A 20,238-nucleotide genomic window follows, 5' to 3' on the forward strand; every position below is an offset into this window, starting at 1 on the left:
ATTGAAAAGTCTACTTTCAAACTGTACAAGTTTTACAGTAATTTAATATTATAATGTAAGTCATATAGATTTTATTATTTTATTATAATAACCAAGCTATATATTACAACAGTACAACCAGTGACGTGCTCAGCTTCTTCGTAGGGGGGGGATGAACTAACTACCTACACACTACTATTTTTTTCTGAGTAAACCGAAACTATCGAAGAACTATAAATTACTCATAAAAAAAAGTTCATAGGGGGGATATGACACCCCCCCCCCCGTGAGCACACGTCCCTGACTACAACCAATATACTTATTAGTCTTAAAATAAAACTTAGCGATTAACATACGAGAAACCATATTCTTCCAAAAGATATTCTATTAAATATACTCAGTACCAGATATCCATGTCCTAATAATATCCTTTTCTTTGAAATGCTTTTGGCAAATGAGAACATTTTCATTCAATTTCATGCCTAGTGTATTTTTCCACAAATCTAATGATGCTTTGGGTATACCAAAGTCCAAAAGTACTACTTTTGTATAGTGTTTTACAATAAGGAATGCAGCACTTCATTGTATTATATTTTTCCAATTTGAATAAATATTTTTTATAGTTTTAAGATATCCTATGAAGTCTCAAATCTCAAGTGTAGTAGAAATAATACCATACGTTATACAAAATAACAAAGTTTTGTATGCAGCTAAGTAATAAGTACCTAAAGTACTTAAAGTATTTATACATATCTTAAATCGTAGGATAGAATCTACGACACGAATTAAGATATACCTAAGGTCCTAACTCCCAAGATATATCTTAATTCGTGATCTACGATATAAATTCAAATTAGTTCGTGATTTAAATTGTAATAATAGAGAGCGCTAGCGTCTTTTTCCACGGCTGTGAGTCTTCAAACTTTAATTATTTCGGTATAGGTCGTGAGTCAGGCAGTCGTCCAAAGAATCATAATAACTGCCATGATAAGGATAACTGCTTACTAGCGCTTATGGTGACAGCATGGCCAATCACTTGGCGGCTGGCGCCCAAAATCCAAATGCCAAGTGCTCCAGCACAAAATTTAAAACAGAAAAGTCAGAATGGGAACTATGGCCAGCAGTGACTACACCATAGATTACATTTTACTCATTGTCTGGTTCCAGTAAGGCACTATAAGTACATAATATTATAATTCCTTAGAAGATCCTTGAAGGTCTTGATTCAGATCTTATTATTGTTCTATGGTCATCTATAATAGAATATAATAATAATTAATCAGGTTACGTTAGATTGATTAATTTGCGGCGTGATTTTAAGTACACAAAACAAATACAATACAATACAATGTTATAATTTATAAATAAACTAAGAATATAAACACAGACTATATGAACATTTTTATAAAGTCTGTGATATAATTATATAAAAGGTTTAATGTAGAAATATATCATAAAAGAATATGATTATGATGTATAATAAATAATAATAACACAGACTTTATCATGAAAATGACGCGATTAAAGGTAGAAATATAATAATAGTATACATTACCAACATTTCAATTTTCATTCATGCCTGTACCATTGACTGGTGGTAGGTACTCAGGGGTATTTTTAGAGGAGCACATGCAGTTAAAAAAGTTAACCACCAATTATTTTTTATTTAAAATATATTTTCATTTATTAACCACTTAAGTTCACAGAAATTAATTATTATATACTATAGTTTATATCATACATTTATAAGCTTCCCTGTGACATCAGACATTTTAACCTCCACCCTCGAGAGCACATGCAGTTGCAGTACTGGATGACCTGTCTGAGTGCCACTGCCATTGACCTATATGACATAAATGTCTTTTATTCGGTCAATGGTCTATACCACGATTATTTATATCAGATAATCAATAATAATAATAATAAGTGGCTTAGACCTTTTTATTTTTCTATATTGATGTTTATTATTGTCAATACATTTTTTTATCCATTCATATTTATTTTCTATATTTATCTAAAAGTGACAAGTTATTGTTGACTGTTACAAAATATAAAACCGAAATTATAATAAAAATCTTCATAATGTATTCCACTATAGAAATAGCATTACACTATATTCTTACTCTATGCACTATAGTCTATAAACCAACAACTGAAGAAAGTAATTATTACTTAATTTTGTTTGACATAAGAAAAATAAGATTAAAACAACTGTTTATTTTTTAATTTGTCTTTATTCTTCATTTTAAAATACTAATGAATCATATTTAATGTATACAAATTTGAAATTTCTTAAATTATTCATTTGTTTTATTAATTTTTTTCATTTATAGTATTTAAATGTATGCTTTATCTATGGCAATTGACAATGTTTAATATATTTATACATTCATCCAGATTGTAGCTCTATATATACTTACATAATATAATATAGAGTTCAGGGCTTCAATGACTTTTACTTAATTATTTTCATATGAATAGTATAAGAACTTTGGAATAAGCTCATAAAGTTTTGATGGTTAGGATTTATCTTCATAAAAATCATTACTTACACATCATTCATTTATGATTATTAAATTTTAGATTCATTTTAATATTTGATTTTACAATGATCTATTTTAATATTTTGTACTCATTTAGATAACTTGAATGGAGTTAAAGATATAAGACATTTTCATTTAATGAATACAAAATGGTTGAAAAATACTTATGATTTGATTATTTATATTATGTTTAATGCATAAACTTAATAATTAATTGGACATAATTCATTCTTGTATAATATACATTAAATTCACTAAAATAAATAACATATATGATTTATAATTTTCTTTAATAACAATAAAAAATATAAAATAAATAGGTCTAACAAATTAATGAGATGTAATGCAGTATTCATAATTGTATAGTTTAAATGTGTATGGGAGATGTTAAACGGTTGCTAGAAGTGTTTCTAGATGCTTTATGTTTGAGCTCTCGTCGATAATCATCTGAAATTTTCATTAATTGCATTTTCATATGTAGAAGTTCTCTTGTTCTTTGATGAATTGGTTCCTGAAAATATTATTAATACAAATTATAAAACATCATTCGTTATCAACAAGTAGTTAGTTACTTGTGGTCTCATGCTTGGATTCCATCGGCAATACAGTCCTTTCCACATTTTAATGTAGCGCAATGAAGCAACTGGTTCAAGAGCATGTTGCTGGGGCCAGTATAAAGGGTTTTTATATAAATCTTGATCACTGTTAATGTAAGACCAAAGTGAAACAGTTTTTTGTTTCACTTCTTTTTGTAAGCGCTCTTTTTCACTAAGTAAAATAAATAATATTATGTATATAGTTGTGATGTGATGTGATACAATAGAATAATGTTTAAGCATGTATGAGATATTGTTAATCGAAATGCGAATTGACTTCAATTGAATGGTGAAAACTGTTCTTTTTTCATACTATTATTCAAAATTATATTTTTGGTTAATACACAAAGTATGAATCAAGAAATCATTTTTTAAAGTAACTATCACTCCACATTATATTGAATAGTTAATTTTACTTAATTTCCAATAACAATAATTATCGTATCATAAATAATTTAATATCAAAAACAATTAAAATACCTGTTGAAAAGAAATGTTCCAAATCTACAAGAATATAAATGATCAATAATAGTTATTAAAAATAACTCATTGAATTCAAATGCATTTGGAAACATGCATGTCACCTGCCAAACACAGTCTATAAACTGTAGAAAAACAGGTGATCGATCTGCATCTGAATGGTGATCATCTCCATGGCCAATTCTCTAATTATAAAAACCATACTGTAGTTAGATTAAATCTTATTAGTCATTATTTAAATACTGAGTTTTTATGATTTGTTAATGTAAGAATAAAATTACGTTTGCAGCTTCATATAAATTTAATTGAAAAAATGCTAATTCTTGTAACTCTTAGACCTTAGTTAATAATCATGGACAAATACAACAATTACTACAAAAAGGTTTGATCAATGGTACTGGTTAATTAATAAAATGCTAGTATGAGCTATGATAGTTATAATACTATTTATAGGGTATTAGCTCATATAAAAGGACAAGTGCAATAGTTCCCAAACTTTTTAAATTCAAACTTCCCTAAAAATAAACAAATTTTCTCACACCTCCGATGAATAATATTATTATAATGAAATAGACTATTTAATATTTTCTACTTTAATTTATCATGTATAAATTTGAAGATATTTATGATTAGAAAACAGAATTTACTAAAAATTATACAGTATAAAATAAAATAATGTAGACAATGGGTTTGTTTTCAATGTTTAATGCACGAATCAAGGTTAAGAAATTGTTGTCGACTTCAAATATGATCTAAATATTAGTAATCTAAGTCTATAATATATTTACTCCACACCTCCCCTATAAAAGGTTTGCATCTCAAAAGGGAGTCATGCTGCATGGTTCAGGAACCGCCAGTGAAGTGCAATAACCGGGTATCTTCATTTGTTTTTATATTTTCTGATAAAAAAAATTGATGTCTAGATATTTTTTATGCTTTAACCTTTGATCATGCACAATATATTGTATGTGATCTAAGGCATTAATGAAACATTTTTGTCCTCTAAATAAGCTAATATACAAATAGAGATTTTTTGATGTAACTAAGTTGTTTGGTGCAACCATGTCAAAATATATTTTGTCATGGGTACTGCAACGGAGTATCCCCAAGTGTTTATAATATCTATTAGGATAAATTAAGAAAATGTTTTATTGCTCTATAGTGGTATGTATACATAGCTATAATATTTACAATTCTGTAACATTTTGGATAATTTTTTCATAATACAAAATAAGTTTAAAAAGAATTCAATTTCCATTTTTTATGTAATAACAAGTTACCTATATTTTTTTTTTTTTTTGAATTAGATAATTAAAATACTTAAATATTTATGAATAATTAGCCATGTATCTGATGCCTCGCATACAATTTAAAATGAATACATATGAAGATACTGGGTTATTGCACCGGATATTATTTGCTATTATAGTATTATGACAGATAATCTTCTTGGTATTAATCGGTAGCCTAATCAAAACCTGACGGTATCTTAGAACTTAAAAGTGAACTTCTGTGGTGGGTAGTGAGTACATTAGTGAAACCTAACTTAATGTAAAAATGTCTTAAGGAGTACCTATTACAGAAAGACATTTTTTTCTCTATATAAATATTGTGAGGTACTAAGGTTACAAATAGTTACTTATAATCTACCAAATAAACAATAAATCAATAATTTTACTTACGTGTTGAAATTTGTGACCAAAACTAAGCCATTCCTTTTCAATTAATACTTCAAATCCTTTTATTGTTCTATAATATGGATCCAAAAGTACCATGGCCAATGCAGTCAACTGATACATAACAATATTAATGAAATCAAATACATAGTACAGATTTTTTTTTATTTACCTGCGCTGTGCGATCCCATCCATCAGAACAATGAACTAGCACTGAAGTTTTATGATTTTCTACTTTATCGACAATACGGCAAGCTCCAGCCAGTATACATTTAATATGTTTTAACCAATATGTAGATTCAATTCCCGACAACCATTTTGTTTCATCAATATTTGGGAAACATATTTCTAGGGTAAAGTATTTACAGTTAAAAATAAAAATACTACATCTTAAAATATAACCAACAGACCTTTAAGTTTTCTCAGAGATTCCCTCATTACGTGAATATTATGTATATCGAGAAATATTAACTCTGCATTTTGATAAGCATCTTCTGGTTCATAACCGCCTCCTTTAGCCTTGTTGGCAATTGCGTTGGCACTATAACATAGACATTTGAATAAGAACTGCAATAATAGTTAGATAAATTCTAACGGCTTTACCTGGGCCTCGCATCCATAATATAAAGTTTATGTGACTGTGCATTTGCATCAATTATAAGTTGAGTATATCTCTCATCATCACGACACCTCTTCCCCCCAACACCAACTAAAGGTTGAGATGCCCTAGTTATGGTGGCTTGAGATTCAGAATGTAACCAGCTTAATACTGGTATTCGACCTCTACTTCTAAAAGCTGCTGCATTTCTTATAATTTCATCTGTTGCTCCAGCTGGGACAGCTAAAATTGCAGGGTAAGTCTCGCAAAGATCATGGCCATCATTCAGTTTAGTAATGTGCCATGTATCATTTGGCACACCCTAAAAAAAATCATTTATAATTATAATATATTGTTATTAAAATGAGTACCCGATAGTCAAGTACAATAATTTACCATTCTCTTGAGTTCAGCCATAGGTTCATAAACATTCCAACCATTTTCTGGAAACGTTTCAGTATATTCAAAAGCAAACATTGGAATACTGTGAGATAAAGGAAATGCATATTGTTGAAGTTTTTCAAACACATTACGTCTTGAATGATTCTCTTGTTTATGACCAAAGCGTAAATTTCTCATATCTTTACAAAATAATTCAATACCATATGAATTTTCTCCTCGACTTGATTGACCACCAACTTTTTCTACTCTACTCACCTGCCATATTATATTGCATTAAAAAAATTTTATAAACAAGTATAGCAAAATGTTGTATTTTGTTAAAAGCATTTAATCAATTGTAATACCAATACATGAATAGTATGCGATATCAATTTTAAAAAATTACATTTCTTTAATATTTGTAATAGAAATTTATGAAGTTATATGCTTTAATTGTAGTAATATAAAGTAAATACTAACCACACCCAATGGTACTTCAATAACTAGCTGAGTATCCCGTTCTAGACTTTTAAAGTATAATTTATAGTTGGTGACAGATAACCAACCTCTTGCTGGACCACTAAATGGACATAAATAAGTGACATCTCGAGCCACACCTTGTACTTTCTCTCCTAATAATAATGGTGGATCATCTGAACGGCCAGAAGCAACATTTTCTGATACCTTAAAAATTATGAAATAAGTACAAAACTATGTCAATATTAAAATTTTTTTTAAAATTAATTTACTTTATTTCTTAATTTTATGTCTCCTAAAGTTGGAATTTCATTAGATGTAGAACTTGTTGATCGACGGCTTTTAGTAGGCGAATTTGATTCCTAATAAAAATAATGGTTTGATTAGGTAGGTAATATATTTTATATACATTTAAAAAGTAAAATGTAAAAAAGAATTTGCAAAAATGCATATGAGGCAATTATTAACAGTAAAACCATATTAATATGAACACATCATCACAATAATATGGTAATATATACATAAATAAGGAAACATCACAACTTACCGATTCTTCTTGTTCGACTTTTGAATTTAAAGAACTTGATTTGGAATCTGAATCTGAACTCATATTTTGATATTTGCTGTTTAAATCCATAACCAATTAAGGAAATTATTATATTAACATTTCAAAGGGTATTTAAGTTGACACAAAACAAATAAATTGCTCTTAATTGATGTTTGTGGCAAAAATACATAGAAGAATTAGAAGATATTATAGCAATATTTATTATTTAATCATTTAATCTTATCTCGTGTTTTCTTATCACATTCCTAACTACAATAGATACAATAGACAGTGACAAATTACAGTAATCAGGTACACTAATTTACTTTGAAATACTGAAGTAGTGAAGTGTAAATAGGTACCAAATGCAAAGATCTATTCACAGTATACGAACGCAAGTACACATCACGACTCACCAGAGTACTCTGACTGAGAAGCTAGGTCTGACAAGACACTCAAGTTCTTTGTTTATAGACTATAGGACATTAGGTATTAATACGTTGACAATCTCAATTGCACATTTGCACTTGCCAGTCACCACTTGTTACAAAAATCTTATCAACACAATTGTGGCGGTCACAAATCATATCACAGTGTTTAAATTCAGCATTTACTTCGGATATTTAACAGTCATATGTCACGAACTATTTATTAACTCAATTTTAATTAAAACTAATATTTCAATTCAGTATTTCAGCGCTTGATTTAGAAAAAAACTTGAAGGGGAACTCAGCGGATATTTGATGAACGAGCGTTCCACATAAAATTAACTGTCACATTACCGTGGGGGGCTTTGCCACCCGTAATCCCAAAAATCATTAAATTTATTATATAAAAATATTTTAAAAGAAAAAAACACTTGTTCATTAATTATTTTTTTAAAAGACATTAAATGTTAAATTATTAATTAATTATTCTACAAAATATACATAGTATTAAGAATTATACTTTGGTAATTGGAGATAACTAGATAAGACGAGTCATTACATCATCCAATAACATTATAATTTATATTACGATTTATAAAAATTTAATTCATAAAATGTATCTATAGCATAATCACAGATATATGCTTATGTGGGCATCATACAATTTCTTAGCAATTTAACAATCCATTTTTTTTTTTTCATAGTCGATTCAAATGTACAAATATTATGCCATTATGGCTATTTATATAGGTATATTTTGCATCAGAAAAACTGATGATTTACAAATTCACTTTACTAAATGTTGCGTTCCCAGCGTTCCGTTTCAAGTAAATAGAAGGGGTAAGCTGAAAATTTTTTTAAAAAGGGGGTCTCCCCTCCCCCAAATCAAGCACTGTTTCAACTGTTAAAAACGCTGTTAATAAACGATTTATCACGAATAGCTTAAGAACAATTTATAGAACAATTTTTAATTGTATATGATTTAAGCTTTGGGAGGTATTTGGATTAATCCTTTGATTTAGCAACGCAAAATAATGATTTATTGTCTTATTGATTTATGTTATGAAATATCAACACTTATTGTTGTTTTTGTGTCATCAAGTTAAAAAACAACATCGCGGTAAAGAATAACAATTTTATAGAAAAATCACTGAGATAGATAATATCACAGATAAATAAAACAATAATAATATATCATAATCTATCTCACTATCTCAGTCATAACATTATACTAAGGTGGGTTCACACCTCATCGTGTCGAGTAGACTATAGTGTTATAGACTATAGTGACTATAGTGACTTATAGTGTTCCGTATGCAGTTTAAGGTCCATAATCTCCATGAGAAACTGAGAAAATAGATATTCTTTATTTTGAGGTGCAGTGCTGCCAGCCTCGTGATAAGAAATTATAGTTGATGACCGATTATTTATATAATTTAATTTTGTATGGCCGTGTGGCATCATAGACATAAAAATATATTTATATTTTATATCTTATATGTCTATGTATGGCGTATACGCATAAAGACATAAGACTTAACAATTCAGTTTGTGCTTTTGGATCTAAATCACAATATTTATGTGTACTCAAATCAGTTCGACCTAATATATAAGCTGTTACAAAGATTATTTAATTAATTACAATAATTATTAATTGATGTGTCATTATCCATTTGTCCAGAGTATTAAAATGAACTCGGATTACCATATAAACTCATATGAGTTAATTATTAACTAATATAGAAATAAATAATTGTTCAAAACTCGTGGTCGTATATTAAATATACAATTAATTTGACTTAACATATTTTATTTAATTCTACAAAAAAATGACAGTGGGTCCGATGGGTGTACCAAAGTATATAGCAGTAACAACACCATATAGCACCATGCAGTGGGCACTGGGCCGTCATACCCAGTGATGAGGGGGGGGGGGTGGACCCCTATGACCTCTTTTCAATATTTAAGATCTGATAAACATAAATTATATCAGCCTCCCTCCTAAAGAATAAGGTTTGATTGATATTTAAAGAAAAAAATACTGTTATTAATTTTTACAATACGAACCTGCAGACAATCATATATACTACCCACTATCGAAGACTACGATGTAGAGCAGATATCTTCTTCAAGATATGTTCTCTTAACTAGCTGTTTTCTTATTTTTAATTAATATTTAAATACACATGTATTACTAAATGTACTCGGTTGATAAACGTCAGAATTATTATGCGAACCTTTTGTTTTTTATCTACAGCACATGACTTATAAGAAATAATATTTAAAGAACCATTTGTAGTATTTTCTAGCATCATTACCAATTACTTTCTAAAATATGTTATATGCGATTATATCTCATGAATCATGACTAAATATGTTATTTTTGACAATTAAATAGTTCGGTAAAAAAAAATATTAAGTCTTATCATCAACAAATTAGTAATTACCAAATAAATTGTTCTCATTTTATTAACAATTTATTTTGATAGTAGTTTTAATATTTCGCAAATAGTCATAAATAGAAATTACATTTCAAAATTCCTCATAATAACTGATCATAATTGTTTGAAGCAAAATATTGTTATATTTCAACAAAATAAATGTAATTAATTACTGGAGCTTTCTTAACAGAACATAATATTAATAGTTATTATTAAAAATCGGAAAGTGAAAAGTTGAATAAAATATAATTATTACTCAGTACTTCATTAGCATGATAGCCGATGGGAACAAATATTTATCTTTAAAGTAATCTAGTATTTTACTTGGTTAATTTGAAATCTTTATAGGTAATTACCAATTTTTTATAAGTGCGTAACTCTTAATACTGTATAAAATATTACCTGTAAGTAAAATAATCTCAAAGTAATGTCTTGTATAAGTTCTTCTGTGACATATATTCTGGATAGAATTTTGCTTGGAACATGAATTGGAGTGCGTTTTCCTTCTTAACATTTTGATCTAAAGGTATAAAATACAAATTAATTTATTGATATAATTTATTTGATCAATAAGGTAATATGCAAATTCAAATAATAATAAATTACAATTAAATGTAATGATCATTTATCAATTCAAAATAAGACATGTTAAAAAAACAAATAACAATTATTATTATATGATACCGGTATAGAACTACTAAATACTAATTGTCAACAAATGTATTATGTATACATAATCTGATGATACTATTTAGTATTTTAATTCTGAAGTGGACACTCTACACCCGCATTCGTTGTGCCATACTCCGTCTTAGATGTGTATACAAGTCACAAGTGCTGAAGTCAGTGGCGTAGGTAAGGAGTGAGCTGGTAAACCCTCCCTCCTCCCCAAAAATACATATTGGTGAATTTTAATGAATACTCCTCCGACGGCTGCAAATGGCGATGTATGGCAAAACCGCTGTGTGTTAGCCCCTTTAAATATTCATAAGCAGGGCGTCAATGTTGATCCAGTACAAATTGTTAACAAACCACCTCAATGTAGTCAAGGATTTAATTTACTTGTACAGTTAAAAAAAATAATAAGAAGAACACGTATTTAATTATTATACTAAGTATTAATTAGTAAATATATTTGTATCCTAACCCAATCCTATGTGCAATTTTTAAAGTAAAAAAATACTAATTTTTTCATGTCAGCCTATAACACAGTTCCGTTGAAAGTTCAATCCTCAATAATTTATACCTACGCCTCTGGACGAAGTGCATAACATACCAAATTTACTTTCAGTATTTCACGTTTAGCTTCATTAATCGTTTCAAAAGTAAAACTGCGTTTTAAACATAGGTTTAAAAAACTCTTAGGAAACATAACTGCTTTTCCAACACTTATTATGCTAACAATATTTTAGCTTACCTACACTACAAAGAATAACATTATAAATATGATTTTAATATTATGTGAATGTGCGGGTAGGTAAGCTAAAATATTATACTGAATAATGCAAGAATATAAACAAGACGAATAAAAAGTAATTCGTGATTAATCGTTACAATAATTAAGACTAATATCAATATCTTCTCTACATGGTGTCGAAGGCATTGAGCAAATCGATTATGTTATCGCAAACGTTCCGCATTTCAAATGACCATTTTTGTATTTTTATGGCAGCCATACATTAGCTGACAATATTGTTAGATTACATCAAAACTTTCTGATTAACTAATTGACAGTAACTATTAGAGAATTAATTTACCTTTCAAAACTGATTATTCTTTCTAATGTGTACCCAAGTATCCCTCACAAATCACAATACAATTAGCACAGCAGCAAGAGTTGGGTATCCATACCACCTTGAACATAACATTTCTTAAAGCAGGGTTCAACACAAGTGAACACATATAACTAGTTTTCGAAGACAAGTCTATACAAATCAATCAAAAACACCAATTTTCGGATATTCCTGACCATTGATATACCATATACAGTCTACCTGCATAATATGCAAAGAAATCGGACACTTATCATCATCATGTAAAAATATATAGGAGAAATAACCGCGAGCCTCGTTTGCCAAGAACGAAGAAAATACCTCTCTATAAAAAAAAAATATAGACATTAGACATATTCCATATTGCAACCAACTTAGAAATTTGAATTATTTGAATGTTTTTGTACTACCTACTTACGGTGTATCCAGTGGTGAAATAAACTTCTGTTTTTCAAATGAGAACCCTCCTCTATATTATTGTAAATATAATAAGTGCATAATTTTTTTGAAAATATTGATGTACCACATTCAAAAATCGAATGAGTAGTTCCTTAGTTATTAAAATATTTGTATTAAGGTTAAAAGCCCTAGAGTTGGTTTTACATTAATAAAAAATAGACGAAAACTTATATTTAGTATTAATAACCAAACCTATTTGGATTTTTTTATATACAAGGATTATACTTGGGAAATTTTTAAAAATTATTTATGTTGATGTATATTATTATTAATGAGTAATGACTACAATTTTCGAATCACCATAGCCCTCATATCTTATAAACTCATCACTATAGACCTTTTATAATCATTTACTAAATTTATTTAATACACGTCATAATATACTATGCATGAACGTTGACCGTCAAAGTTTACAGTTAAGTTTTTTTTTTGATTTGATGAATTTGTAATATCTACTTATATAGTTTAAATGCAGTTTTTGTCGCACACTTGTAAATAATATACAAAGCAGGAGCTTATTTGTTTATAGTTGATGTTGCGTGATATCATATTTTCGTATATTCTTAAGTATTGTTTTACTCTATTTGTTTTATTGTTGTTTATTTTGAATTTTATAATTTAATTTGAATTTTTCTATTTAATACACGATATTGCATGGGGATAATTATAGTGCAACGGTTGACTCCCACATGGCGTCGTGGCAATATCACTAGAAAAAAAGGTATTTTACTGCAAATGCATAATAAAATAGTATAACCACGAAGAGTTAATATTTAAATAGTTTCTAAAAATAAATATTTTAAACCTTAACCATCGTGAATAAATATGTCGAGGAGTCTTCTACAAAAATAAATGACGTTAGTTAAAGACCTTAGTTCACTAATAGAAGAGTATATTTTTTATGAAGGTAGTATTAACGTTAACATATACCTATTAGAAGACGTAAAAAATAATCATCCCTGTAGCAAGTGATTTAAATCATTTTTAAGTTCTATGGAAATTATGTAAAATTATAGTGTTTTGCCATAATATTTTTGTAGGCACGTCAATTATGTACGTTTATGAAACAATGAAAATATAATAAAAATTAATTTAAATGTGTGTTTGGGGCACCTCATATCGAGCATAATATTTAAAAGAACACAGTTAAAAGAAGTGGGTACTAGGTACATAATTATTTTTAACAGACGACCGAGAGGTGTATGTATTATTAATAATTGTTATTAATTATTATTTATAAGCTATACATCAGTAAAATAATACTATTAAGATGGATGTTCGTAACGAGAAAAACTATGTTTTCAACATCAAGTTGGCCAAATTTATTGGTTTGTATCGAATTTTGGATCCTGGAACCGTAAAATGTCGGGGTCGAAACGTTTATCACATTATTATGGCTTGCATTTTGGTGTACATGTTTGCCATATCGATGATTTTGAACTTAAATGGTCTGTACTATTGGACGGTCAATATACCTATAAGCATAGATTATTTTTGGAAATCAGAAACCACGTTGTACGTAATCTACAAGATTTGGATCGTCGTCCGCCACTCGAACGACATATGGAATTGTTTGTCGATTACGCGATACTGTTTTACATCTTCCAGCAACCAGAACAGACATATTATACTGGATCGTTGGCGAGAACGTTCGGTATCGTTAACGACCATATATGCGATCATGTATTCCATGTCGACAATCACTTACATGGTCATTACATTGGCATTCAGTGAAGACGTATCACCAGTCAAAAATCACGACGGATCAGTCGGGTATTACCGACATAATATTATGAATTTCTATTTGATCGTGTCTGACGAAACGTACAACACACACTTTTATATTTTTTACATCGCTGAGGCATTGTACCTCATCTTTTTGACAATATCATTTCTTATATTCGATATTCTTCTGGTTACACTATGCTTTGGTATGGGCTGTCAGTTGCAATTGATTTGCTGTGCGTCCGAATCGATCGGACACAAAAAACTTAGCGACTCTAATTCCCCAATTGGTAAGTACGACTTTTAAGTTACATTGAATATTTGCACATAATATTTTGTACTTGAACGTGTTGTATAAAAAAATGTTCTTGTATACATTTACTGATTTACTAGTTATAGATTGAACTGTTCAAAGTATAAAAAATCGAATCAAATTTAATGTTTTTAGTTCTAGTAGGATATTTGAACTTAGTTTTAAAATAACAAAACCATACCGAAATTTAACAAAAAATGTCTTATATTTCATACTTTGGTTTGACGTACATCTAAAAACTTTGATTCATAATTTATTTCAAAAATTAGTTTTTAGTTCAGTTCATTATTGAACATGTTAGGTTCGAGTTCGACATCACCGTGAATTGTTCAGCTCGTTTTTAACGAAGCCAAGATTTCGAAACTAATTAATCCAAGAAACTGGATTTTTAAATGTACAACTAAACTTAAGTTATACGATTTAAATATAATACCTATGTGCTATGGTAATTTGAATGTGTTTTTGTTATGACCGAATGAGTTTCATTAGGGAAAAAAAATTGTAAAAAGTTATAAATTCTAAACTTTGCTCATACTTGTTGAGACTTACTAGCTTTTGGTAGATGAACACAATTATTTTGTTTCTTCTAGATTATACAGATGAATATAATAAGATACCTAATGAACACGATATAATATACGATGACTTAAAAACAGTTATAATGGATCATCAAGCAGTTATGGAGTAAGAATTATTTTTTTTTATTATTGAAATATTATTACATTTTAATTTGAAAATAAACTTTATCCAACCAAATATTCTAGAAAAACATTACCTATGTACTTAATTTAACATTTCAAGAATAATATGGTTAAAGACTAAGAATACATACCTAATGTGTACTATAAGTCTATAAAATCTACCTGTTAATCTATCTATCTATGTATGCTAAATTAATACATAGTTAAATAAATTAACTAAAAATATCTTACCTTTTAACGAGTAAAAACAAAATTAAATTATTACGATTTAAAATATGTTTTTAAAATTTAAAGGAACTGTGATTTTTTTCACGTTCCTCAAAAAAAGAATTTTTTAATTTTCTTTATTTTTAAAAGAAGCAGTTCTTAACTTCTTTCCTATAAAAAGAACTCATTCTAGGAATCCATTCTTTTTGGAATGAGTTGCCTCCTCAACACTGCATATTTTCCACATTTCTAAAAAAATTTTAAACTTGAAAATCCTAAACGATAGTAACACATAAATTAACTTCATTGTGGTATACAACATGTTAACAAGTTAAGAAAATAATTTGAAAATATGATATCATCTTGTATAGGTAGGATGTGGCCAGCAAACATAACTTCAGCCCCCTGATATTATTTGAACGAACAATTAAACCATTATAAAAATGCTAAGCATAATCATTAACATTCATTCAAATTGCAAATAGGTTATATACCTGAAAAATAAAATCAGAATTATGATGTGGAGATAGAATGCGCTTAAAGTTTAATGGGGATAGTTGTATAAATTTGTTTTTTCATAGTTTCTTTACAATTTAATATTATGTAGTATATACTATATGAAGATGAATACATTTTTTCCAATACTTAAGAGCAAACTACATAAATTGCAGCTGAATGGAGTTTTGAAATCTCTACTTTTGGTTGGCGATTGAGTTTATTTACCTTATAACTAAGCTTAATGACTAACACTGAATTAATTTACTTTAAGCTAAACTTAATGCCTAACAAAGTTCTGCTTTTTTCAGGAAATATGAAAAATTCATACTCTTATTTAGACGAGTGATGTTGTTACAAATTGTCGTATCGTCATTATCGGTCATCACGCTTTGGTTTATTTTTATAATGGTAAAATAAATACTCAGTAATTTTGTTTTGTCAATTGAATATTATTTAATATCAAATAAATACGTTAATTTAGATGGGTGATATTATTATTAATAGAAAATGATTTTTTGTAAATCTAAACATTTAAAATCGATCTTCCATAAAAACATGTTCAATTTATTAAACATACTAAAGCCTTTTCTTACATCTTTTGACTTCAAAACCATAACTCACTTGTTTCATGCGAGTAATACTCGTAGTGTATAGTACTACTCTGAAATGAAAGAATATTATTTTCATAATGTTAATAGTTACCACACTTACTGCATATATATCATCTATTTGGAAAAAAAGTTTTTTTTTTAATTATCCTTGTTGTTAAAGTTAGTATAATTTATATAATAACTGAACACAAGGTATTATTTATTCATTTTCTGAATATTAGTTAATAAATATTAATGCAGTGCAAAATTGACGAAACAAGTATCTCATATACATTGAAGTAAATAGATATGACATTTATCATTGATTATAAATAAAACACATTATCAATAGTTTGATATACTAGTGACGAATGACGATTTCTGATCGTCAGTGGCTGTCAGAGCCCGAATGATGCCTAAAGTAAAATGTTTAGTGTTTAAATCATATGGATTTAAGATAATTACATGAGGAAAGGGCTAGTAAAAAGATATTGATCTCAACAGATAATTCGGATTTGTGTTATCAAGTTGTTATGATATTTACAAAAATAATTCACTGAATATTAAGTAGTATACCATCATGTTTAACTTCATTTTATTGTAAGTGATAATAATATTATTTAAATAATGATGTATCCGAAAGAAAGACTTATAAAGGATCTTGAATTAAATATTTAAATCTTAGATATAAAAAGAAAAATTTTGATGAATTTCTAACCAACTATAATTTGATAATTTTCAAGATTTTTACGAATTTTGTAAGAGTTTTAAGTTTAAACTATCATAAAAAATTACCATGGATCTACGCTCCACTGTTTTTTTAATTTCCATTAACAACTTACGAGAGACCTTGTATTAAGTTTTTTGACCGGGCGAACATTTTTTTTCTACTTGAATTTAAAAATAACAAATAACAATCAAAAATTTCAAATGACTATTAATAGTTCAACACAAGTCAAAATATTTTGAAAATTAAGCTGTCCAACAATGTCCAACAAATCGACATGAACATATTTAGCACAAAAAACATGTTTCAACCAAAAGTTGCGCTTGGCAGCGCCAAATTTGAAATTGGTCCCCTGGTTAAAATAATGTCCAACACATGTTGAAAGTTGTCCAACAATGTCCAACAATTCACCAACAAATTTGTTGGACTGCTTGGACCGATGTTTGCTAATGTTGCGCTGGCAAGTTCACAAGGGTTAATTTTACATCGTTTAAGTTTATGATTAATTGTTTCAAATTATCCATTGTACAATTCCGTGCAAAATAAATATTAGATTAAATTAATTGAAATTAATATCTGTTCATATAATTTGTGAACTAAGTTAAAAAGTGATAACTTATCCGGAGTAAAATGATTTCAGAGTTTTTCCAACGATGATAGATTTAAAGCTTCAGAAGTTGTGATAAAAAAAATGTTTTGCTCAATTCCTCCATTATTGTTTCAAATATTTATGGTGTGTTATTTATTTGGCAATCTACACAATCAAGTAATTTTATATGCATTTTTTTTAGGATTATTTATTAATTGTAGATCTGGTATGTATTTATTATGCATTTGCATTGTTATAGTATTACTTACAATTATTTTATTCAAATAAGCACAGTTGATATTTTCATTACATAGTTCAATATATGTTAGAAATAAAAAATTCAGTAAATATTTAAATTATGTATTAGTAATACTATTAACATGCATCAATATATTATTTAATCAATAGAAATATGAAATACTCAACGTATGTTGTCTACATTACTAACATATCAAATTTGGCATTTTGCACACATACATTTATTTAGAGAACATGCATTGTAAAGTATACAATTCCGTAAATTTTACATTGTCGGAAAAAACTACAAATACAGGCTGTAGAAAAAGTGTCGAATTTGACGAATTTTATAGTCCCAGGTTAAAAAATTCTTAATGAAATCCTTGTTATCTTAACTTTTTTTTATTAAAGCAAGATTCAATAATATTCGCATTGTACAGTAGTAATTGGACCGAAATGGACATGAAATGTAAAAAATTGATATCATTAACAATGAAATTGAATAATGCTTACTACAAAAAGTTAAAATTTACCAGGACGAAAATAGTAAACTTAGAAATGTTTTTTAAAGTAAGTTCCATTATAGTTTTTATTTAATTAGGTAGTAGGTATTATATAGTTTTAGTCAAATGTATTTATGGAATTAATTGCATTATTAATTTTTTTGTTTGATTTAAATGTAATAGAACAAAGTATGCTTGGAGAATTGTATTTAATCAAAAAAGTTATGATGCATAATATACAGTGGGATCCAACAAGTATTTTCACCCCCCTTTTTTCTTTAATTATGAAGTTTTTCAAAATCTGATTTTTTGAATCCATACATATACTCAAAGACCATATTTTCATATTCTGGAGATTTTTCGTACCACTTAAGGAGTGTCCTATGGCGATACAAACTTTTGTTTTTTAAATGGGAACCCCACTTTTCACTGTAAATTATTTAGTAGATAATTTTTTTGAGAATTTTGATGTATTGAAATCAAAATTTGAACGTGTAGTTTTCTAGTTATTACACATTTTGTGCTAAGGATATTATAGTTTATAATAGTGAAGAAGGATACAGTATACAGTATACGTTGTTATCCATAGTCTATACACTTAATATAAAATAATACGTCATTTTATATTTATTTAGTCAAACACTTAGGTGTTAGGTAAATAGCAAGTAAAATTCTTTTTGATTTATTTAGTTATTTTTCTTATTCTATGTGTAGAACTGTATAAGCATATCCCTATTATGTACTATTATCCTTAGTACAAATTGTCCAATAACTAGGAAACCACTCGTTGGAATTATGATTTCGATACATCAGTATTCTCAAAAAAATTATCCGCTAAATAATTTAAAGAAAGTAAGTGGGCTTCTTATTTGGAAAACAAAGGTTCGTATCACCACAGGACACTCCTTAAGTGGCACAAAAAAATCTCAAGAATATGAAAATATGGCCTTTGCGTACATTTAAAAATTCCAAAAATCCGGCTTTGAAAAATATCATTATTAAAGAAAAAAAGGGGAGTGAGCATACTTGTTGGATAACCCTGTATGTTGATCAATGATTCAAGTTTCTACTATAATTTTGAATATAAAAAAATACAAAAATAAAAAATTATTTGGTTAAAATTTGTGATACTTGAACTAGTAGAACATCAAATACTTTCAAAATAAATCGTGACAATATGTTTTTGTAATACCTATTTTTGAATTTATTGATATAATAAATACTTATGAGTTTTGAGGAACCTTGGAATAAATATCAAGCTAGAGTTGTAATATAAATACAATTTGACATTATGATGGTTTTGAGAATTTAATGTATAAAAAATAATATTACTAACATTTAGTAAAATTATCAAATTATTTTGGTCAATTATGAATAAATTTAAAAAAAAAAATGATATACATTTTGTGGATAGTAAATAAATAGATTTTTATTATGTTTTTGATTGCAGACAATGGGCGATTGCTACTCAATTATTTCGGTTTTAGTGAATTACATTGAAAGAAAAGTTGAATAAATGTTGTACTGGTTTATTTTAGATTCAGTAAAGTTTTGCATTCATTGCAAATTAATAGTTTAGTATCTAATCGAATTTAAACATATTAATATAACTTATAAGCCTAGTTCTTATGATTATTTTAATTACTACATTTATAAGTTAGAGGTCATAACGTATAATATTAGTCAGATAATTATGGTTATGTCATAGGTTATGCAGAATTTATTGTAAATAATCGAAATAAAATAGTTGTTAGTAAATTGTTTTGTAAGG

At 27.7% G+C, this 20,238-nt stretch overlaps 2 protein-coding genes across 3 annotated transcripts; one reads left to right on the forward strand and one right to left on the reverse strand.

Annotated features, from left to right (window-relative positions):
* Positions 1-2,793: 2,793 nt before the first annotated feature.
* On the reverse strand, positions 2,794-8,062 carry LOC111034466 (myotubularin-related protein 2). Of its 2 annotated transcripts, XM_022315729.1 has the most exons (12): positions 7,694-8,062; positions 7,278-7,353; positions 7,003-7,092; positions 6,734-6,937; positions 6,269-6,529; positions 5,878-6,194; positions 5,685-5,815; positions 5,447-5,622; positions 5,281-5,388; positions 3,599-3,783; positions 3,095-3,290; positions 2,794-3,033 (listed from the first exon to the last, which is right to left on the reverse strand). In XM_022315729.1, the coding sequence occupies exons 2-12, from the start codon at positions 7,338-7,340 to the stop codon at positions 2,890-2,892; spliced, it is 1,875 nt and encodes a 624-aa protein (XP_022171421.1). In that variant the 5' UTR covers positions 7,341-7,353; positions 7,694-8,062; the 3' UTR covers positions 2,794-2,889. The 2 variants fall into 2 exon arrangements, with proteins under 2 accessions (XP_022171421.1, XP_022171420.1); XM_022315728.1 differs by lacking the exon at positions 7,694-8,062 and having other exon boundaries at positions 7,278-7,687.
* A 7,014-nt stretch (positions 8,063-15,076) lies between these two features.
* LOC111034454 (odorant receptor 46a-like) lies at positions 15,077-19,983 on the forward strand. The gene is made up of 5 exons (XM_022315712.1): positions 15,077-15,099; positions 16,130-16,229; positions 17,779-17,904; positions 18,376-18,534; positions 19,918-19,983. Exons 1-5 carry the CDS (start codon positions 15,077-15,079, stop codon positions 19,981-19,983), a joined length of 474 nt encoding a protein of 157 aa, XP_022171404.1.
* The last annotated feature ends 255 nt before the right edge of the window (positions 19,984-20,238 follow it).

The sequence above is a fragment of the Myzus persicae genome, unplaced genomic scaffold, assembly GCF_001856785.1.
Source record: "Myzus persicae strain clone G006 unplaced genomic scaffold, MPER_G0061.0, whole genome shotgun sequence".
Lineage (NCBI taxonomy): Eukaryota > Metazoa > Arthropoda > Insecta > Hemiptera > Aphididae > Myzus > Myzus persicae.

Excerpts from the sequence above, each read along its gene's own strand:
- LOC111034454 (XM_022315712.1), top strand. The coding sequence starts at position 15,077 with ATGGATCATCAAGCAGTTATGGA. Across the intron at positions 16,230-17,778 it reads TTTGGTTTATTTTTATAATG|AGTTTTTCCAACGATGATAG; the intron begins GTAAAATAAATA and ends AAATGATTTCAG. Across the intron at positions 18,535-19,917 it reads ACTTAGAAATGTTTTTTAAA|ACAATGGGCGATTGCTACTC; the intron begins GTAAGTTCCATT and ends TTTTGATTGCAG.
- LOC111034466 (XM_022315728.1), bottom strand. The coding sequence starts at position 7,367 with ATGGATTTAAACAGCAAATATCAAAATATGAGTTCAGATTCAGATTCC. Across the intron at positions 7,093-7,277 it reads AAGTCGAACAAGAAGAATCG|GAATCAAATTCGCCTACTAA; the intron begins GTAAGTTGTGAT and ends TATTTTTATTAG. Across the intron at positions 5,623-5,684 it reads ATCTCTGAGAAAACTTAAAG|AAATATGTTTCCCAAATATT; the intron begins GTCTGTTGGTTA and ends ACTTTACCCTAG.